The 23,756-nt window shown below is 41.8% G+C and overlaps 1 protein-coding gene across 1 annotated transcript in view; it reads left to right on the forward strand.

The window, feature by feature from the left end:
• The window catches only part of PRMT5 (protein arginine methyltransferase 5), a 1,996,504-nt gene that overhangs the window by 853,878 nt on the left and 1,118,870 nt on the right, over positions 1-23,756 (forward strand). The window contains exon 2 of the mRNA XM_044058013.1: positions 1,238-1,356. Coding sequence (XP_043913948.1) covers positions 1,238-1,356 — 119 coding nt within the window. The remainder of the gene's footprint in view (positions 1-1,237; positions 1,357-23,756) is intronic.

The following is a 23,756-nucleotide window of genomic DNA, read 5'->3' on the forward strand; positions in this document are numbered from 1 at the left end:
CACTGTATTCTGCATTCATCAGACCTGTCATTGAGTACGGTGTACCCTTTGGTATGTACCTAACCAGGCATATCCAACAACTGGAACATCCACAAAAGTTCCTCACTAAAAGAATACAGGGCATATGTAATATATCCTGTGCAGACTGCCTCAAGGCCCTATCCCTGTATTCTGTCTCCTACATGCTTTTGAGAAGAGATCTATGCCTGGCATACAGGGCATTGTCAGACCTCGCTCTGGACCTCCTGCATATCCACAAAACAAACCATAAGGGAATTACCTGTTCTAAAGCCTTAAACCTTGCCTGTGATATAAATAGGATCTGCTGGAGAAATAGGTATGTATCCCAGAGACTATCCCGTCTATGGAACAGACTCCACATCCATGTGAAGCAGAGTTCCTCCCTAACCCAATTCAAGTGAGTCTTGGACAATTGGATGGGAAACTGGAAATTCATCCCTGGTTTGGCACTTGTGTCTCTAATGCAAACAGGTAACCTGTAAATGTTTCCTGTCCCAGGCCCTTGCTTACACGTGTGTATGTGTATTATCTGTATGTATGTGTACACATATATATTTGGGGTATGGGGGCATAGCCCCCCCCACACCTCTTTTAAACATTGGAAACCATAGACATGGATACTTAAAAGTTGAATAAATAACTCTTTCCAGAAGATAATATATACCCAAACTGGGGGGGGGGGGGTTATGCCGCCCACCCCAATTTGGGAGGCTGTACCCCCACATCCCCCTTACTATATATACTAACTCCAGGATTGCACTACAGTAGGGAACAGGGAATATACCTTTTAACAAAGTGAGTTTCAGTCAAATGAGCTTTCAGTGAAGTGAGCTTTCAGTGAATTGTGCTTAGGCAACTGATTTTCAGTGAAATGAGTTTCAGTTAAGTGTGTTTTCAGTGAAATGAAGTAAACCCATATATATATCTATAGCTATATATATATATATATATATATATATATATATATATATATATATAAATTGTGTGTGTGTGATTCTTCAGAGTTCGTGATTTCCTGCTTTATAAAGTAGGGCCACATTTAACTTCCATGTTCTTTTTTTCCTCCACTGTGTTTGCATTTGAACTGTTGTCATTTATAACTTTTTCAAATCTGGTTTAAACTTTGGAATTTTTATTGGTTTCCAAGAATCTTATGCATTTCATGTCTGCATTTGTTTTGTATTAATTTGCTGTCTTGTCTTTGCTTTCTTTGCAGTTTTGATTTTCTTTGCATGCCAATCTTCCATCCAAGATTTAAGAGAGAGTTCTGCGATGGCCCGGCAATGTTTCGTCCAGGAGCACAGACCAGATCTGATCTACTTCTGTCTGGACGAGGTAGGGTTATTTTGGCATGGTCTTTGTATTCTTAATTCTCACTATGAGATCAAAGTACATAAACACCCATATTTGTAACAGTTGGGGGGAGCTTTTTTTTTTTTTTTTATTGTATCCAAAGTGAAATGTTTTATTTCTACTAGTATCTTAAACTAGGACCTCCATGTATATTCAAAAGTGCTTTCAAAATGGAACTTTAGAAGATGCTTGGCGACATTTGCAGCTTTTCACACTTGCCATCTAAGCTTCCTGCCATCTGCCTCCATGTTGACCATCTTTGAATTTTGCCATGTATTGCTAAGCTCAGTCTGGGGACTCATTTTCCCTCTCTGTCTCCAGGCCCCCAATAAGAGTCCCTACTGGCACATAGAACTTTAGTTCTCAGCCAGGAGTCCAAGCCAAGTCCTCCACCACTCTCTCTTTGAAACCGGTGCTTCGTGTCCCTGCTCCAAGCAGCTGGCGTGTGCACTCTTTTTAAATATTTGATTTTCACACACGTGCACTTGGGAAAGGCTGGCACAGATTTACTAGTTATGTCCCCTTCTGCCCAGACTATAAGGTAGTTATACTGCCACCAGGCACTCCAAAAACAGCTACTCTTAGGCTTTTACAAAGGTACCCAATTATACTGAGTTAAATTAATACAGATGATAGTATTTGGCCAATGGGGTATGCTTTCAGGGGTGGCCACAGTGTCACCAAATAGATGCAAGTCTTCTCAAATTTTAAAATATTCTCTAAAGGACCAGTCACAGTGAAAAGTTTAAGAACATATCTGTTAAACACCCAATTTTGGTCACAGGAAATATTAAAATAACACAGATGAATAGATCACACACATACGGAAAAACAATACTTAACTTATCTCGCTATATTTTCCTGACTGATCTAAAGAATTACAATTCCCTTCCAGAGTAGCAATTAGTTCACCCCAAAGACAATACAGAAAGCTTCCTAGTACAGACTTTATCTCTGGCTGCATTGAGAACTGAGGGATACAATCTTTATGGCCTAAGCCAGGTAATTTAATTTCAAACTATTTTCAAAGGTAGGTGTACTGAGATTAACCCATTTTCTTCCAGTATCCTTTGTTACCTTATATACATTTCAACAGGTACAGTATTACATGTATATTTCTTCCTCTCTCCAGCAGGATGGACTGATACATTTTTAACACAAGCAATTTTATAAATACGCTTTCAGCACAAGCATCTGTACAAATCTCTATTTTACCATTGTTAAAGTTAAAAGCAGCCAAGATTTGAACTCACTTGTCATTTACAAAAAGGACAGTAGATGGCAGTATTTCCCTATATACACCAAAGAAAATGAATTTCACTAGATCCGTTATATTTTATCTTAAATGTGTATACAAATTTAAGAATAACACAAGTATATATTTAGCAAAGAAAAGCATAGAATATTTTATGACAAATGTTATTAGCAATTTTATATATATATTTATATATTTTTTTTAAAAAACAATCCAACAATATCTGTTAAAAGAGAAGGTTATTTTAATTGATTGTACAAGCTCATTTGCACATTTTAATTGAATGAATTTAATGATTGGTTAGGGCATTAAGGATTCAATGTATATAATATAGCTGAACTAGGTAAAGATGTTAATCTGATGAAGTCTTTTATAAGACGAAAACGCATGGTTGCTAATAGCGTTCATTTGTTGTACTTTGACGAGAATAAAGCATTAGAGCAGCTTGAACACTTCTCCTGTCGACTTTCCTTTTTTCTTTCATCTGTACAAATTAGTTTGATATTCAGGTAGCATATAGTTCTCTACTAAATTCCATCTAGCTGTGCTGGCATATGTTACACATCCACAGTGTTTCTTCTGGCATAGCTGGCAATAGCTCACATTGTCACAGCATGTCTGTAGTGGGGATATGTCTTCATATAGTATTAGTTTTGCTTTGTAAGGCTCTGAAGCTGTGATGTTGAAAACTATCGCAGAAATTATTCTTTACGGTGGCTCGTACTGTGGAAGACTTAAATTGTGTGGTAAACAGTTTGACCAAGACTTATTCCACTTTCATGTGTCTCAGTGTAAGGGTAACTTGCTGATGTCCTTTCTTAGATAAGTGTTGCGGTATTCCTCTATCATTGGGCTATCTGAATGAGAACTTGAAGTTCGTCTGATATACTAAAGCCAAAAATCTTCATTACTCTTGTATATATCTGGCATATGACCCAAACCTGTGGGCTTAGAGGTACATAAGCAGAAGTAGGAGTGCAAGATCCTTGGTCTGTCTTGCTGTCACTGCAAAGACAGGATCATCGCTCCCATCTGGGTACTTTCCACACTGCTGCTGTTGGCTATTACCATTGCCTATAGTTATTCAGACAAGTACCCCATTGGGGAACCTACTTTTTCTTGTGTTGTCATAGAAACATTTGTTAACATCAGTTAAGACAGGGAAATTTGATTGTGATAGGCAGATATCATCTAAGAAGGACCTTCACTCTTGGTGGTTTTGTCAAGGAGTTGACCATGATTACAGAAACTTTCAGATTTGTCAGTTGATTGTGCCCAAGGCCATTTGTATGCATATTTGCTCATTAAATACTTAAAAACCCAACATTTGAAGAGTGAATGCAGTTTTTTTCCATATCTAGATAACCTTCTTATTGAGGTTACCTTTTAAGCTACAGTACCCTTGTATCTAAATTTCATAGTTTCACTCCTGGAGAGACTGTGATTTGCCTTCGGTCTCCAAAACTTTTGTAACCTTGTTTCTGGACCTGATTTTCCCCAGGTTGCAAGTTGCACACCAGACTGATAATGGCTTTTCTCCCATGTCCGAAGGGACAGTCCCTTCTTCCCATTTCAGTCTTCTCGTGAAAGGGAGATTCTAAGAATCCTGGGGTACAAGATAGCAACTTCCTCATCTGTCAGACTGGTTCCTGTTTCATTCTTCAAGATGTGCATCCATGGGATGCTTTGAGGAGTTTTTGGTTGATTCATCTGTGTGCATTTTTTTGATCCCACCTATTCCAGGGCTGATGGTCAAAGGCAGCTGGTGTGCGATTTTGATATGATTTGCATGTCTGAGGATGCAGCTGTTACTGTGAAATGTCCGTATCTCCAGAGCCATCACATGTTGCTAGATCTTTTTCTTGATGATAGGCTTTTGTCTTTGCACTCCGGACCTGGAACTAATCAGAGTCAAATTGTTTTATGGGTCTTCCGTGCAGAATCCAAGAGAAGTTCTAATGGCTGAAGTTCAGCCAGGGAGTGGGTGAGTCTTTTTCAGCTCCGTTATGGTACAAGGGATATACTTTCCTTGGAGAAGGATGGGGGATTCTTGTCAAGCGTTTGGACTATTGACCTAGTCATGGAGACTGTGCTTCATATGGGTTCTGTTCTCATTTGGCCAGACAAAATCGGTCTGTATCTAAACAAGTGAGGGGACACCAGGTTATACCCCTCTATGTGGGAAGGAGGTAATCATTTGATATTGGAGCATAAACTGGGGCATCCTTCTCTAAGGAGTTAACAAACTATTGAAATCTTTTGAGACGCTTCTTGAGCTGTAAAATCAAAGGCCCTGCATGGTGAAGATCTTATGGAAACGGTGCAACTTCAAGACTGACCATCTCACCTCCCCACTTGAGAACATTGTCCTTCTCTTCTATTCTGTACAACAGGGATACAAGTAACTTAGCAGTGGCTGCATTCACTGTCCAATGGAAGCGGATCTTCATTTATGCATTCCCAAATTTCGCATTGACTGTGTTCCTCACTGAGCTTGAGTCTTTCCTTTCTTGAACTTTGCACTCATTCTGTTTGGTTTGTGAAGGCTGAGAAGTACATGGTGTCAAATAGTAGACTCCTGCCAGTACAAAAGCTCTTGTCAGTCTTGGCCAGGGAGGTCCCCCTCTTTTGGGTAAATAGTTGATATTTCCTGGGAGCCTGGCTTCTCTTTTTTTCATATTTCCTGATCTGAATGGGACGTATGAGATTGAGAAGTCTAGGAAGCTTGAAGGAATCTACCTATTTTAAGATTTGGTAATCTACCCATATAATTTAAGCTACTGCAACAGTGGTCCAAATGATGAAATTGATACAGTTTTGTAAGTTGATGAAATTGATACAGTTTTGTAAGTAAACTTACCATGACTGGATGTTTTTTTTTGTTTTTTTTTTTTTTTTTTTTTTTTTTTAAACACCTTTTATTTAATTATCTTTTAAAGACATAGGTGCATGTACATTAATAGAACAGAAACCATTTTAACATTTTCCCATTTACGTATATTATACGTTACACATTACACACTTTCTTTTTTCTTCTGTAGAACAACTGTTATTCAGTCCAGCATTACATAAATTGCTCAGTTTCTGCCTTTCCTTAAAGATCATGTTTAAAGGCACAAAATGCTCCTTTCTTTTTATACATGGAAGCGTTTGCATGGATCTTTATGCATGTGAACACTTCTTTTTGTTTGAAAAGAAGTGTCTTTTGGAGCCTTTAAAAAATAAATTAAGTTTTAGTATTGCTTCTGCATGTCGAAGGCTAAATGTAGTGAGCCTCGTTTAAGGCATTGTTGTTCATGGAAGGGCAGAGGGTGGTTGTCATTTTTGAGTTCCAGCTCTAATTGTGCAGGATTAGCATATGTAAAATATTGTAAATTAGTTACGTAATTGCCAGACAGTTACTTTTATCTTTTTTCAAAATATTAAATTAACAGTTTGGCAAAAAACAAATTAACAGTCTGGCAATTACATAACTAATTTACAATTACTTTATTAATCCAGCATAATTAGAGCTAGAACCCAGAGTGACATGCCTCCTACCCTCCCATGAATATTAGTACTGTAAACATGTTGCACTACATTTAGTTTACCATGTTTGGAAACCATCTTTAAAAACTGTTTATACATGTGTGTGAAGTGAACACTTCTTCTTTTTTTTTTTTTTTTTTTTTTTTTTTTTTTTTTTATTTTATAAAAAGGTCATTTTGCTGCTTTAAATATTATCTTTAAACCTCCGTCCTTATTCTAAACATTATCGTGCATGCATTTTACCACAGATTATATGTAATTTGCTCCTTCCCTTTTCTAAAGATCCCTCTTCATTTTTTTATATCTTTTATAATTTTTAATGTTTCAAATACAGTTGGTTTGGAATTTGAGTTCTATTTTCTACTAATTACATTTTTGGCAGACAATAAGAGTTGAACTTAAGGCCTTAGTAACCCTAGGCAATTCAGATCCTGTTGTACCAGCCCAGAGGAGTCATTTGCTCCCCCGATATTTCTGAAAAGAGTGCTCTGTATGGCATTTTTAATATCTGCCAACTTATTACACTCCCAAGAAACACATTCCCAGTTACCTCTTTCTTCTCATTCATGACTCCCAACACCTGCTAACTACCTGAAGAAAAATTATTTTGAAGTCTGCTTATGTAAGCAAAACTCCTAAACTTTTAGGACTTGGTTACATATAATAGCAGTAGACATTTGAATGATCACTGTTAAAGTAGCCACTTCCTCCGTCCACCCCCCTTATTTTTTGTCTTCTTTATTTTTTTTTTCTAGGGTGTGGACATGTTTTTTTTTTTGTTTTTTTTCTAGTGTTGTCATGTCAGGGTTATCCTCCTCCTTTCTGCTGGCATGAAAGCTGTGGAGGGTTTGGCACTCAAACTTGACTTTTGGTCTTCTCAAATCAAGATGACGGACTATTTGGGCCAATGGAAGGTGTCCTAAAGCTGTGTAAGCTGGATAGCTGTTGCCTCCTGTGGAGGATGTAACCCATATTCTTAAGGCTACTGCAGCAGTGATCAGTTAAACATCTGTTATCTACATAACTGTACTATCCTTTCCATCTAACATAACTTCCATTCGCAGCTTCTCCCAACCTAAGACTACAAGTCTGGGAATCCCTTCCAGCCTCTTGTAAAGAATAGTGCTCCTTTAAAGTGTTAGATAGCAACTGAAGCACTTGCTTTTCAAAGATGCCTATTGTACTTGCTACACAGCAGTTGCGGTTACTTAGTTTTTCAACCGTCCAGTTTCATCTCCTAGCTACACGGGTAAACCAGTGTTTGCATACCTTCACTCACTTTAAACAAGCATCCAGGATTTAAGCTGCATATGAGGTTTACTGTCATAATTTCGAACATGTTTGTTGTGAGTACTTACGTACTCGAAAAACATTGTCGAGTGTTATGATAGCGACCGAGAAAAAGAATAAACAAAAAAAAAGTCGACAAATCAAATTGTCGACATTTTTCGAACATATTACCACATCCACTGTCGTACAATACACATTTTGCAGGGGGGCAAGCCCCCTTGCTACTTATATATACAAATTCCGAGTTCACACTACAGTGAGGGAAAGGGTATACTTCCCAGTCCCCACTATAGTGCAATCTCTACTCAATATGCCAAATTCACAACAGCGAACACACAATACCATTCGCTATTGTGCATTCGGCGTGTTTTTATTCCCCACATACAAACCTGCAAACTTACTTTTGGTTATGTGTTGTCACACACTTCAGCCGCAGCATTTTGATGGTACACCGTATATGATGTTTGTAAGCACAACTAGTTTGTTGTACATTGTTTTATTCTCCCTGTTGGTGAAGGTATCTGTAAGAATTGATACTGTCCTTTACCGTAATTAGCTGGAAACACTGTAGTGAGACTGAGAACGAAAGTCTTTATCTGTTAATTACCAAAACTCATGCTAAATAGGTGCCAGTCTCTCCTTTATGGGCCAAGTTTTGTACTTTTCAGAATGAGTTTTTCAAATACTGTAGTTCGTTTAATAAGACTTTTATTAAGTGTTTACAATATTTTAATACAGTCTTCAACAGTGCTGCTAAATATATTTTAAGTTTCTCCACATATATCTTCTGATTGTCTTGAATAATGTAAATGGAAACTGTCTTTATTTGACCTGACTTCATACCCTGGCTCGAGTGTCTGTAGATATCAGGCTGAACGAACTAACTAACCTTAACTGAACTGCTATCCAGAATACAGCATATTATATTGATTCAGTCCAGTAATTTTCTTTATTTACTCCTCCTAACTTTGGTCTCGGGGTTCGTCTCGTATTTGCTTTATTTAACATTACATTAAGGAACATTCTGTAGCTGGCAAGATTGTATTTTTCCCTTGAGAAAATAACTTTCTGTATTTTTACACACTTTATGCTCCTCTTTCCTTTCTAATAAACTGTCTCTCTTGCTTGACCAGCAAGGTTAATTTTCTTTCTGCTTAACTGTCTCCTATGCATAAATGAAACCTTTTATTTTACCCTTTAGCCTGTCTAATAACTACTTTTAAAATGGAAGTCCCTGATCTAACCGTTGCCCCTGAAGTCCCTGACGAAAGTCTACAGGGACCTACTTCTGTAGTTGCATTGCATTTATACTGCTAACTACTGTATACAGCTTTATGCTACCTGACTCATAATCCGAAAATAAAAAATTGCCCAGCCGGGCAGGACCCTTTATTCACCCATCACCAACCAAGCAGCTCACTCTACTATTCAGGCATGACCAAAGGGCAATTTCAGGTGTACTCTCCAGTCCAGCGGGTGAATCTGGGTATCCTGAAGCAGTGTTACAACTGCCTCATGTACACAGACAACCTTCTCTTGCCACAAAACACTAACCTATGCGAGAGATGCAGTTATATAACCAAACTGGAGGCTAAGCTCTCTCCACCCAAGACTGGAACAGACAGTCAAGAGGAGAAGGTTAACACTTGCATCACAACTCCAGCCACACACAGACCTACTAAACCAGCACTGGCAAAAAATACACATAAATACACAAAAGCATACTCGGAGGCTCTAAATAAAAACCTGCAAAAGCATCCGAGACCTCCAAAGCAGACACCCAAAAATGTGCACCTCCCGTCACAAACCAACCAACACACAAAACACAAAGTCAATGTGCCACACAATCACAGCCCTTAAGGTGAAAATAACATGCCTAACACACTAGTAATAGATGACTCTATGGTCAGGTACACTGATGTCCCACTCACTAGGCTGGACAAGCAGAAGGTTACTGTTGGCTGCCTGTCGGAGCCCGAATCTGCCACATAACATAAGCATTCATGTCCCTCTAGAACAAGTACAGATATGACACTGTCATTGTTTATGTTGATGTGAATAACCTGAGACGTACCTCCCTGGACTGCATGAAGAGACATGGAAGAGCTCTCTGATCATGTAGCCCAGGCTGGTATGTCCGTGACCATGAGTAGCAACCTGCCCTCACCAAGAATGATACCTCCGTATAAAGAAAAAATAATCAATTTCAACAATTGGTTAAGCTTCTGGTGTCATTCAAAGGGGGATCCAGTGTCTGTCAGCCTGGGACGACATGCTCGGCAAGCCGCGTTGCTTTGCAAGAGACTGCTTGCACTTGTCACCCCTAGGCTTTCGAATACCAATAGTGCCTTTTTTTAGGCAAGGCTCAAAAGTCAAACCCACCTCCGTAAACAGCACAATTGACAAAAAACTGAGGGTTATGCTACTCAACGCCAGGAGTTGGTCTCAAAATGCACACGCTCGAAGCACTCCTCAGGGCAAATCTGCAGTGCAAATTGTGGCCTGCTACAGCTCACACTCCATGACCCAGGACCACCACTCCACCTTTCTGGAGACACTGGAAAACATGAAGGTCCTACCGAACACCCTGATATTGGGCGATTTTCAATTACCCTACCATTAACTGGGAAAACTACTAGAGTACAAACTCTCAGGCCCAGCGCTTCCTGGAATTCATCAACTCAAATGCCCTGGATCAGATGGTAAACTTCCGTACCAGAGGTGAAAACATTTTGGACCTGGTCATCACCAACATGGGCGGCAGGCTGGCATAATTGTTAAGGTGTTTACCTTACAAACATAAGGTGCAGTGTTTGATTCTCACATGGTGTAAGTGGCTAGGCTGAAAATGGCCCACAAGGGCAGGTAGCCTAGTACTAATCTATGAACCTATGAAGGTGTTCCACACCGGAGGTCAGCTCGTCACTGGTTACATCAGACCATAAACTAAGCACTCAATGTCCACACCCCACCACCATCCCCAACTAAGGAAACCACAGTAAAAAAACTTTTCTAAAGCAAACTTCACCTTACTTAATACAGAGGTGGTACGTTTCACAGCCCCCATGCTAAAGGATAATGCTGCCCAATATGCAGAAACCTTTACAAATGCACTCTGTGAGCACCTACAAGGATGCATGGATCGTGCCATCCCTAGCAAAACCAAGACTCACTCCTGTAAGAGAAGGAAACCAGTCTGGTGGACCCCTGCCATAAACAGGCTATACAATAGAAGGAGGAAACTAGTTAAGAAAAAAAGCAAATCCCAAGAAGGAACAAAGCCTTCTTTAGCTATGTTAAGAATCTAATTGGCAACTTGCAGATATGCACTGAACTAGTGCAAAATAGAACAAAATATACTGAACCTACGGATACTGCCAACATCCTGGCAGATTCAGTGCAAACTTCACCCCCCTCTCGCCCCAAAAGGGCCCACAACAATACCGGAAAAGTGTAGTGTCCCGGAAATCACAGACGCACTGTTGAAAAACAGCCCTTTCAAAAGCCAAAAACACAGCGTCCATGGGGCCAGATGGTGTCCCAGGCTGCATCTTGCACGAACTACAGAATGAAATAACCCCCCACCTAAACACGCTTTTCAACCTCAGCCTCTCCACAGGCTATGTGCCCATAGACTGGCGCACAGCAACGGTTATTCCACTTCACAAAGGAGGGGCCACAACTGACCCTGGTAACTATCGCCCCATAAGCCTGACTAGCCTGGCCTGCAAGACTAAGGAGCGCATAATCATGGAACTCATTAACAAAGACATTGGAAACCTCCAAACACTTGACCCGACCCAGTTCGGCTTTTAGGGCAGATCATTCCTACTAAACCTGGTTGACTTCTTCGAGACAGTCACCAAGGCCATAGACTAGGGAAAGGTGGTTCACATAGCCTACCTTGACCTCGCCAAGGCTTTTGACACCATTCCCCACTCTGTTATTACAGAAAAACTCACCAGCCTGAACATAAACCCCTACGTCACGAGATGGGTTGCCAACTGGCTTACAGACAGAACTCACACGGTAAGAATAGCTGGCTACAGGTGTGACTCTAAACCAGTCACAAGTGGTGTCCCACAAGGCTCGGTCCTGGGGCCCCTAATGTTCGGCATATACTTCTCAGAAGTACAGGCAAACACAGGAGGACTATGGCTAACCAAGTTCGCCGATGACTGCAAACTGGGAACCATAATTGACACTCTGGCTAACGGACCTCCTCCAAAAGGGTCTTACTGAGACGGACACCTGGTGTCAAAGTCATGGCCTCAAGCTAAATGCAAAAAAAATGCATGGTCATCCTGTTTGGGGAACAAACAAAATGCCCACAAATTATCACATAGGTGGCAACCCCCTTAATACAGAAGAGGTAATAAGAGATCTGGGGACCCAGGTAGGTAGTAATCTCTCCTTTGATAATAATATTGCCAAAGTAGTTAGGAAATCCTATGTGGCCCATTTAATTACTAAAGGGTTCGCATCTAGAAATAAAGAGGTTATATAGTGCCCCTCTACTCGTCACTCATCAGACCCATCATAGAGTACAATGCCCCATTTGGTATGTACCTCACAAGACACTTCCAACAGCTGCACCTATATAAAATCAATTTTAACTGTTTAACTTTTTATATTTTGTCTTGTGATTCTTGGATTTTAACGTACTGCTCTGTGAGTGAAACTCCACCCACTGTCTTACCATAACCATTTTTTAGCTGATGTCCTTTTAACTTTTTAGTAGCACTGAATGCTGCAAGAATTTATTATTACTGTCTACAACTTTTTTTTTTTTTTTTGATAAATAGGAAAACTGTAAATGCATTAAGCGGATAGTACTGTCTTTTAATTCAGTTTGCTAGGCTGGCTGTAGTCTGAGCTGATGTGCTTGGCAAACTGCCATCTCCGTACGAAACATACACAGTATCAAGCTGATTACATAATGTACTCTGTTATACATAGGATCTGAATTTTTAACTGTTGTCGCTTTTACAGTGGAACAATGACTTTAAATTTTACATTCTGTAAACTAGCAAACCTTATTTTGTCTCTATGTTATGATATTGTTTATGCATTGCAACACGAATACAAAACTTAGATAATACAAAAAAAATGCCAGATCTGTAACTGTAAACCCTTTATTTTGTGAATTTGACTGTTAGTTCTGATATACCTTACAAGATATAGAGGTATACAGGTCTACTTTAGTTTAGCAAACGATCAGATGATCGAATACTGTTAGTTCGAACACTAAATGTTGAACTGGGAAAATGTCGAACTGGCAAAATAGCGAACGGCTGGAACAGCAAATTTTTCCCAGGGAAAGAAATTGCTTGGCCAGCCGTCCGGGTTGTGCTGCTTCCTCCATTGTAGTGGGATCTCGGAGTTGATATATTTCAGTAGGGGGGGGTGTGTGGGGGGGGTGAAGCCCCCCACTTCATTTAGTGTTTAGTGTTTTTTTTTTCCTTGGGAAAAGAAATCGCTGCTCTGGTTGCTCGCTGTTGAGTTTTTGTGTTTTAGGGGTCGATATAACAACGTTCGATCATCTGATCATTCGTTGTTTATAATATAGACCCGAGGTATACGGTTACTCTCTTTTTCTAACTGGCTACACCCAATATGTCTATTTGAGCACTTCAGCTGTGTTAGCTGAACTGGAATTTATTTCATCTTTAGCCCGTAAATCTGCATGTTTCTGTTGTTTACAATTTTTTAAAATCTGTACATTTGCACAGATTTTGTTACTGAAGTCTAAAACGGCATATGATATGTTTATATACCTAGTACTACGCTGCTACACTTTAAACTGTTAGCTGCTGTAATTTTTGACCTTTTGAATCCTGACAAAACTGCCTTTGTGTCTTTTAATAAAGATTTATGTCTAACTGAAGTTGATTTGTCCATAAACTATGGAATAATGTTATTTATTTTAATCTTAAACAGGTTAATGTTCTGATTTTTACAGATGGCTATGAAATTCCTTTTTTTATTTTGCACTGAAGTGTGTTCTTCATTTATACTGTAATTTACTTAAGAGAAATCAGAGTGCACATTTTACATTTTAATAATCTCCATTTAGTGGAAACATTGCACTTGATTCTTAAAATAATGTGAACTTGAGACATTGCCTGCATGTTATGTACGTTGACTGTGTTGACATTTGTATTTTTAATACTGCAACATACTTCTGTATTTTGAATTGTATGTGCTGAAGCATTTACACAGTGATTAATTCCAAACCTGTAGTGACAGAAGCTGACTCATATGCTGGCTTCTGATTTATCCCTTTTGCATTTAGAAATATTTAACATTTTTAAACTAATAACCTTTAACTTTAAGAGAGCAATTTTAAACTTAAACCAAAGATTTACTGATGTTTTAACTGTAGCAGAATTACTTGACATGTCTATACAACACTGATAAATTTAAAACTTTTTGAGCTGTTAACTAAAAAATGCATATAAAGTCTTGTACAACTTTATGGTCCTGGAAGAATGTGTGCCATTGTCTGTAACTTATTAACCTTTTTTTCTTGCTTTTTGTTTGTGTGACATTACACTGGAAACATGAAAGATTGTGGAGATGGCTGTTAACTGGATAATGTCTTATGTTTTGAAGGAACATTGCTTTGATTTAATACTGGTCTGCTGAAGTTATTTGAGGCTTTTGTGAAGTAAACGCTGGTAATGTGCACTTTGGTTAACAGCTGCATTTGAGTACATGTGTGCTCTATCCGTTTTCTGCATGTAGTAGTGCTAATGTTCATCGTGTTTCACTGTTGCAGTCGTTACATTTGGGTTATCTGCCTGCAGGTAGCCCTCAGCTGGCCTGAATACTAGAGTCTTGGATTTCTGCGTCAGATGCTGTCTCTTCTTCCATGACGTCAGGTCGTCAGGGGTATAAAACATGCAGCCGATGCCATTACATCAGTCTTTTTTGCCGCGCTGTGCCCGAAGCAGAAGCAGTTCGCAAGTGCTGGTTGGCCGACTCCTGAAATGTTTGCTTTCAAGTTTCAGAACCGAAGTCTTCAAAAAAGCTAAGTACCCTGTTGGGGATTCTTTTTCTTGCTCTTAACCGAAGTCAGTAAAAGTTAACAATTGTCTTAACTGTGGAAAGTAAATACCTCAAAATATTTTAATTTGTACTGCATTCCTTGCTTAGGCCCAGACCACGATGTCCCTCGCTGTCGGGTTTTGTGCCTTATTCAACCCCCAAACTATTTGTCGTTGGTCCATTTTTGCAGCAAATTATTTTGGTATTCGGTATAACTATCCAGAAATGGCTTTGGTAAGCCATCTGACTACCGATATTCTGAAAAAACGTAAGGATAAAGACAGAGACAGACCGCATAGGTCCAAAACTGCCAATGATGCTTCCGTTAAGCAAGTCGCCAGTTCTCTGAGGCGCTTTCGCAGCCCCTGATACCTATTACTTCAGATTTGCAGGCCTCTATTGAGACCCATTTGGAGTCTGGTATATGCTGCGAGATGCTTCTTCAACTATGAAACCTGCGGATGTCTCTACCTTGGAAGGGTCCGGAGCTGCTGTGCAGGCACCAGCTTCTGAGGGTGTATTCAGGCCTATAGACTTGCATTTTAAACCAACGCCATCTTCCTCATCCAGGCCTACAACTCGACCCACGCGTAGAAAGCAGACGTCCAAACCGCATGGTCAGGCCCATATGCCTAAAAAACAAATGCTTAGAATGGCTGAAGACCTTATTACTTTTAATTGGGGGAAGTCAGCCTTCCCCCTCTAAGAGATCTAGAACTGATTTTTCTTCTGATTCTTCTGATCAGGATTCTGATATTTCTGATGTCCTTCAAGGATGCATCTGCAGTCCTTACAAATGGGTTGTCCTGTCGTCAGGCAGCCCTTCGGTCGGCCGGATTCCAAAGTCTGGGTCTGGCCTCGGCTGGTGTCGCACTTCACCCGACATCATAGCTGCAGTTATTCGGGTATAAAGGCATCAGCCAACGCCATTTTCCTCAGTCTTTCTTGCCGCGTGGCGCCTGAAGCAGAAGCTGTTCGCAAGTGACGGTCGGTCAGAACCAGAGATTACTACTACCGAATACTTCTACTACTACCGAAGACTTCTAAAACGCTAAGTACCCCGTTGGGGACTCTTTCTTGCCTCAGCCGATGTCAGAAAAAGTGAATAACTGTTTAACTTGTGGGAAACAAATACCTCATAAAGATTTCCACTCTTACTGCTTACCTTGTTTAGGCCCAGACCACGACGTAGCAGCTTGTCTAGCCTGTGCTTCTTTTAACAGACGGACGCTTAGATGTCGGTCGGAATTTGCTGAGGAGTTTTTCGGCTCCGATTTTGCTTACATTATGCCGTCGGATCCTCCGACTACGCAAATATCTAAAAAGCGCAAGGAAAAGGACCGACACTCGCGGTCCGTGGTTTCGGCCGAAACCGCGGTTAAGCCGACCGTGAGTGTCTTGGTTTCGGCTGAAACTGAGCAAGCGGTTCTTCCTTCAGCTGAAAACTTACCTCTTACCGAGGCCTCTTCCAACCTGGTGGAATCGGCTTCTGAAATCCCACCTGCTCTTGCAGTTTCTCAGGAATTATCTGACACTATTCCCTTGGATATTTCAACCCCTGCACGTGGAGCTGCTAGGCCACCTGCAGCCATGTCCATTAAGGCCTTTGCCAGGGCTAAAGCAGCTAAAACTACTAAATCTGTGCCTGCTAAGACCCCCTCTCACAGGCCTAGCTCTAGTTCACAAATGCTTAGCCTAGCAGAGGATCTCATTTCTTTAATCCGGGGATCCCAACCTCACCCAGACAGGGCCTCTCACCCACCTCCAGAGAAGAGGCCTAGAGCAGAGCCCCCTGAGCCAGTTTCTACAGATGATTCCTCTGATGATTCAGATAATACTAACCCTCCAGAGGGTCCTTTCTCCCCTTATGAAGACTCTGATGCTGAAGAGTCCATTCCTTCTGCCTCTCCGCCTGAGGAATTTTCCTTTGGGGAAACCTTTCATGCTATGAGGGAACAATTTCAGTGGCAGGGCCAGGATTTTCAGACTCTAGAAAAGGCTTAGAACTTTTCTGCATTTACCACAACATAGGCCTTTAGCCATACCTCCAGTTCTCTCTGTTGTAGATGATGCATTTAATGATGCTTGTACTGCTCCTGATTCACTACCTCCGGCCCCTGCTAAGCCCGATAGGTACTACAGGGTCCCGGACACGCATTACCATTTGTATAAGGCTCCTTTTGCAGATCCCGAGACTATCTCCCAGGGACCTAAGGCTGTAGCAGCTACCTCTGCCAAAACCCTCCCTCTGAAAGGGAATCCAGGTCCTTAGAGAGATGGGGTAAAAAAGTTTACACTTCTGCTACTCTTTCAGCTAGGGCCTTGAACTGTCAATTCCACATGATCCAGTATCAAGAATTTATGCTAGACCAGTTAACCAAAAAGCTGTCCTCGGATGAACCATTAGACAAAAAATCTGTTCAGGAAATGGTACATAACATTCAGCAAGTCAGTAACCATTCCTTAAAATGCGGCTATGATGCACTGGAGGCTTCCTTTAGATCAGCCATGACTGGCACAGTTATCAGAAGGCATGCATGGTTAAAAGAACAGGCCTTACCAGACCATGTCAAATCAAAGCTACTAGATGCTCCCATGAACAAGATCAATTTGTTTGGCTCTCCTGCACAACAGGTGCTGAAGAAGATGGAAGAGAAGGCAAAATCTGTCCAAACAGTGAAAGATTTCTTACAGGTCCAACCTCCAAGGTTTAGCAGGAATTGGCCCTCCAAGAATTGGTCCTTTCCAGACTCCTCCAGAGCTCAGAGAGGCAGGAATAGGCGTTCAAGAGGCAGAAGTCAATCCAGGGGTGCCTACAGGGGACGCCAGTGGCAGGGTAACAACCAGCGAGGTACAGACACAGACACGGCCACCGCCACTACTACAGGACAATCACAGTGACTTGGCTCTGGCACCGCCTACCAGGGAACAACTAGAAGCACCCTTAGGCGGGAAGCTAGCCTTATTTTCAGTAAACTGGCATTTCATCACAAGAGACAAGTGGATTTTGCAGACAATAGACCAAGGTTACAGGTTTCACTTCCATACTCTACCAGGGAAGAGAGGAATGCCAAACCTACCTCCAAATCAAAAGGCAGAAGCTCTAAAACAAATAACTCAATTATTAAGGATGAGAGCTGTGGAAAAGGTACCATCTATGGAGCAAGGGCAGGGATTTTACTCCAGACTCTTCCTGGTACCAAGAAAAGAAAGCAAATGGAGACCTATTCTCGACCTGTCCGCTTTAAACACATTCCTCATTGTTCCAAAATTCAAAATGCTGACCCTACAGCAGCTTCTTCCCATGCTGGGCAAGGAGTCTTGGCTGGTAACTCTAGATCTCAAGGAGGCATACCTGCACGTCCCCATACGACCAAATTGCAGAAGATACCTCAGATTTCTTGCAGGATCAGAGCATTATCAATTCTCAGCATTGCCCTTTGGCTTATCTACTGCGCCCAGAGTGTTCACGAAATGCCTGGCATCAGTAATTGCTCATTGCAGGCTTCAGGGAATCCAAATCTACCCTTACCTGGACGACTGCCTGATACAAGCGGACAACAAAAACAAGCTAGCAGAAGACTTGAAAAGGGTCATTTATCTACTACAAGCCCTGGGATATACAGTCAATATAAAAAATTCAAGGCTGATACCATCCCATAGGATAACCTTTTTGGGTGCAGAGCTGGACACATCGAAACAAATGGCATTCCTAACAGTAGAGAAACAGGAGCAACTCCCTCTCTACTTCTTGGCATTAACAAAGCAGAACCATCTAACAGCAAGAAAGTCCTGCAAGCCTTGGGTTTCATGGCATCCTGCATAATATTGGTTCCACATGCCAGACTGCATATGAGGAAGTTACAGTGGTACCTAAGGAATTTATGGTCTCAGCACAAGCACAGCCTAGAAACCCAAATTCCAATAATTCCATGCCTGAAGCAAGAATTCCAATGGTGGGCTCAGGCCTGTCAATCAAACAAAGGATTGCCCTTCCACAACACTCAACCAAGCCAAACCATCACAACGGACGCCTCAGACCTCGGTTGGGGGGCCCACATGCTGGACAAGTGCATACAAGGTTTATGGACTCAAGACCAGCTGCACCTACACATAAATCAAAAGGAAATGCTGGCAGTAAAACTGGCAATTCAGACATTCAGACCATTTCTTCGACAAGGTCAACTGTTGATAAGGACAGACAACACCACAGTTATGTGGTACATCAACAAACAGGGAGGCACACATTCGTACCCTCTATGCCGGATGGCAATGGACCTCTGGAATGTGGCCCTGAGCTACAACATTCAGTTACAAGCAATTTTTGTACCAGGAAAAGAAAACATTCTAGCAGACATACTAAGCAGAACTACCACGGATGCCCACGAATGGATGCTGCATCCGGACATCTTCAAAACCATTACAAGAAAATGGGGACTCCCAGAAATAGACTTATTTGCATCCCCACGCAATCACCAACTAAAGAAATTCTGCACAAGGACGTACCACCCATTTGCTTGGAAAGTGGACTCCCTATCTTTCAGTTGGAAAAACATGACAGCATATGCATTCCCACCACTTCCTTTGATGCACAAGGTGCTATTGAAGATCAAAGAGGACCGTCCAAGGATCATTCTGATAGCTCCAGACTGGCCAAGACAACATTGGTACCCATTACTGAGGAGCATGTCTCGGGAACAAATATGGCCCCTACCCCTAGTTCCCTTGCTGTTAACACATTACAACTACAACACCCTGCATCCAAACCTGAAAACACTGCAGCTGACTGCCTGGAACATTGCATAAGACCAATTAACCCAAATTTATCCCAAAGGGTTAAAGACATTATCTTGGAGGCTCGCAGACCCTCAACAAGAAAAAATTATTCAGCAAAATGGAAAAGATATCTCATTTGGAGTACTGCAAAGGGAGAAAATGCGTCACTGGTAAACATAGCCAACATCCTGGAATACTTGGCAGAGCTCTTCCACAAAGGCCTGTCCTATTCTTCCATTAAGATTCATGCATCAGCTATTTCAGCAGAATACGACTTGGATCCTCCAGTCTTCTCACATCCTCTGCTCAGGCAGTTTCTGAGAGGAATTAAAAATGTAAAACCACCTAGGAAGCCACCATTGCCAGCATGGGACTTGAACTTTGTGCTAGAAAAATTGACACTCCCTCCTTTCGAACCAGCAGCAACAGCAGAATTACAATACTTATCATGGAAAACTGCTTTCCTGCTGGCAATCACTTCAGCAAGAAGGGTATCTGAGCTACAGGCATTAATGGCAGTACAGCCCTTCCTGATCTTCCATCAAGATAGAGTGTCCATGAGAACAAATCCTACTTTTATGCCTAAGGTGGTCTCCAGAGTATCTTTAAATCAGGCTATCCACCTACCTACATTCTTCCCCAACCCACAGAACAGGGGAGAAAGACTGTTGCATACCTTGGATGTACATAGACAATTACGCTACTACCTGGACAGGACCAAGGGCAATAGAAAAACTGACCAACTACTGGTAGCATATGCAACAGGAATGGAAGGAAAAGCAATTTCAAAACAGACAGTCTCTAAGTGGATAGGAAATTGCATTAGATTTTGTTACTCCTACCATGGGAAGAAAACTCCAGAAAACATCAGGCCTCACTCTACAAGGGCTACAGCCACTACCACAGCTTTTCTACCCGGAGTGGCTACCAAGGACATTTTAGAGGCTGCTACTTGGAGCTCCGTGCATACATTTGCCAAGCATTATAATTTACCTTTATACTCTAGATCCCGAGCAGGTTTTGCCACTGCTGTTTTGCAAGGGATCTTAACTACACCATAATTTTATTTCTCCTCCTCCCGCAGTTTGGCTATGGTATTCTACCCATTTGTAAGGACTGCAGATGCATCCTTGAAGGACATAGTACAGTTTTGTACCTACCATAAATGTAGATGTCCGATAGGAATGCATCTGCAGTCAGGATTACCCACCTCCTTCCCTCTGTGGTACTCCTAGGGTATTTGCCCATCTTGTAGCTAGCTGGGGAATCTATTATGGTGTATTTGTTTGTATATATGTACATACATGCTTATTTTTTGTTTGCTCTCTACTATTTGGAATCATTTGCATTTATCCAAATTTAGCCTTCCTAGAGGGCACCTGGCATCTGGGGCAAGAAACACTGAGGAAAATGGCGTCGGCTGATGCCTTTATACCCGAATAACTGCAGCTATGACGTCGGGTGAAGTGCGACACCAGCCGAGGCCAGACCCAGACTTTGGAATCCGGCCGACCGAAGGGCTGCCTGACGACAGGACAACCCATTTGTAAGGACTGCAGATGCATTCCTATCGGACATCTACATTTATGGTAGGTACAAAACTGTACTTTTCTTTTGATTACCAAGAGTTGCCCTTTTATGAGGATTCTGATCCAAAGGATTTCATTCCCTCTGCTTCTGCTTCACAAGATTTTTCTTTTGGTATAATCTTGCCCACTGTTAGGGAGCATTTCTGCTGGGAAAGCCAGGATTACTCTGACTCCAAAAAGAGGCTTAGGGAATTCTTACTCCTTCCTCAACACAGGCCTTTAGCTATCCCTCCTGTTTTGGACATTGTAGATGATGCGTTCTTGGAATCTAGCCTGCCCCCAGACACTTTACCTCCAGCTCCCAGAAAACCTGACTCTCACAAGTTCCTCTTCAAGAATCCTACTGCAGATCCGGAGACCATTTCCCAAGGTCCAAAGGGCATTAAGGCTACTTCTGCCAAAAATCCTACCCCTTCTGATAGAAATTCTAGAGCCTTGGACAGATGGGGTAAGAAGGTATACATTTCTGCTACTTTGGCCATTAGGGTTTTAAATTGCCAGTTTCATATGTTAAATTACCAGCAGCATATTATGGGACTACTTAAACAGAAAATGATGTTGATTCCTGACCGTGCTGAACACAAAGAATTGCAGGATTTAATGCATTCTGCTGAACAAGTTGGTAAACATACTTTGCAATGTGGTTTTGATTCTTTAGAAGCATCTTGCAGAGCTGCTGTCACTGGGTCTGTACTTAGAAGGCATGCTTGGCTTAAGGAGCAAAACTTGCCAGATCATGTTAAAGCTAAATTACTGGATGCTCCCTTAAACCAAGACCGCCTGTTTGGCAACAAAGCAGAAGTTCTCAAAAAGATGGAGGGAAAAGCTAAGTCTATGCAAACTGTTACAGATTTCCTGCAAGTACCGCCTCCCAGATTTAGTAGGCATTGGCCTTCAAAGAATTGGTCCTTTCCAGTCTCTTCAAGGCCTTCTCAGTCCAACCTAGGAACAGCAGACCACCTAGGTTACAGTCTCAGGCTACGCACAGCTCTAATCAGTGGGGGGCTCCCACTTCCAAAGCAGGAAGTAGTAAGACACCCCCCTACGGAAAAATGTCACAATGACTTAACCTTAGCCCTTCCAAGCCCTGCTGAACTGCCTGCTCCCTTAGGAGGGAAGCTCACCTTGCATGCAAAAAACTGGAAACTCACCCAGGACAAATGGGTTTTAAATATAGTTTTCCAAGGATACAGATTCCACTTCCACACCCTACCAACCCCAAACAGTTGGCCAGACCTACCCCCAAATCGGTGGGCAGAGGCTCAGCAGCAGGTTCTCTCCCTTCTAAGTATTAGGGCTATTCAACCTGTCCCAGTAGAAGAAAGGGGACAAGGTTTTTATTCAAGACTTTTCCAGGTACCCAGAAAAGACAGCTCCTGGCATCCTATCATGGACCTCTCTATTCTAAACACCTTTTTGGTAATCCCAACATTCAAAATGCTAACACTTCAACAGCTGCTTCCTATGCTAGGCAAAGATGCCTGGTTGGCAACCTTAGACTTAAAGGAAGCTTTACCTACACATTCCAATAAGGGGCTCTTGCAGGAAATACCTACATTTCAGGGCAGGCTCGCTACACTTCCCTTTGGCTTATCTACTGCGCCCAGGGTATTCACAAAGTGTCTAGCTCTAGCCATTGCATTTTTTAGGCAGAGAAATATTCATATATACCCGTACCTGGACGATTGTCTGATTCAGGCAGAAAGCCAGGACTTGCTATTAAACATCTGGCATTCGTAAAGAAGCTTCTGCCCTCACTGGGATACACCATAAACGAAAAGAAATCTCACCTAAGTACCCTGCCATCAGATTGTATTCCTAGGAGAAAGCTTGAACACAAACTTCCCAGATGGCTTTCCTCACTCCAGAGAAACAAGTTTATTGTGTGGTTGTGTGTGTGTGTGGTTGTGTGTGTGTGTGTGTGTGTGTGTGTGTGTGTGTGTGTGTGTGTGTGTGTGTGGTTGTGTGTGTGTGTGTGTGTGTGTGTGTGTGTGTGGTTGTGTGTGTGTGTGTGTGTGTGTGTGTGTGTGTGTGTGTGTGTGTGTGTGTGTGGTTGTGTGTGTGGTTGTGGTTGTGTGTGTGTGTGGTTGTGTGTGGCTGTGGTTGTGTGTGTGTGGTTGTGTGGGTTTGTGGTTGTGTGTGTGGTTGTGTGTGCGGTTGTGTGGTTGTGTGTGTGTGTGTGTGTGTGTGTGTGTGTGTGTGTGTGGTTGTGTGTGTGTGTGTGTGTGTGTGTGTGTGTGTGTGTGTGTGTGTGTGTGTGTGTGTGTGTGTGGTTGTGTGTGGTTGTGGTTGTGTGTGTGTGTGTGTGTGTGTGTGTGTGTGTGTGTGTGTGTGTGTGTGTGTGTGTGTGTGTGTGTGTGTGTGTGTGTGTGTGTGTGTGTGGTTGTGTGTGTGTGTGACTGATGATTCTTACAAGACTACGACCACTTGTACTGTTCTGAGAGGGGTTTGCCTTGCTGCATTCTCAGAACCTCCTAGATGATGTGAAAAGTGAGACCAGTGGAAAATGTATAGTGTTTTGGCTCCTGCTTTTCAGACTATCAAAAGGTGTGATTAGAGAGGTAAGTTGATACAGGGTATCTCTCAAGATTTTTCAGCTCTCCTTTTCCAAAATTTTGTAAGGGATTCTCTAACCATTAATCCAGTGTTGGCAAAAAGACAAAATAGTCTTAGCAAAATGCTGGTAAACAGATGGTAGAGGAGTTCTAAAAAGAATTCAGGATCCCACCCCCCCAAAAAAAGGACATTCCACAAAGTCAGAATAACTATTTAAGGGACCTTGCCCCCCCACCCCACCCGCAGTCCATGTTCCCTACCAGCAACTTTAAATTTACAGTTTACTATTTGGCAATAAAGAGATTCAGACAAATGGGTTTTGAAGTTTATTCATCAGG

This window comes from Protopterus annectens, chromosome 16.part0, assembly GCF_019279795.1.
Source record: "Protopterus annectens isolate FY-2018-M chromosome 16.part0, PAN1.0, whole genome shotgun sequence".
NCBI lineage: Eukaryota > Metazoa > Chordata > Ceratodontiformes > Protopteridae > Protopterus > Protopterus annectens.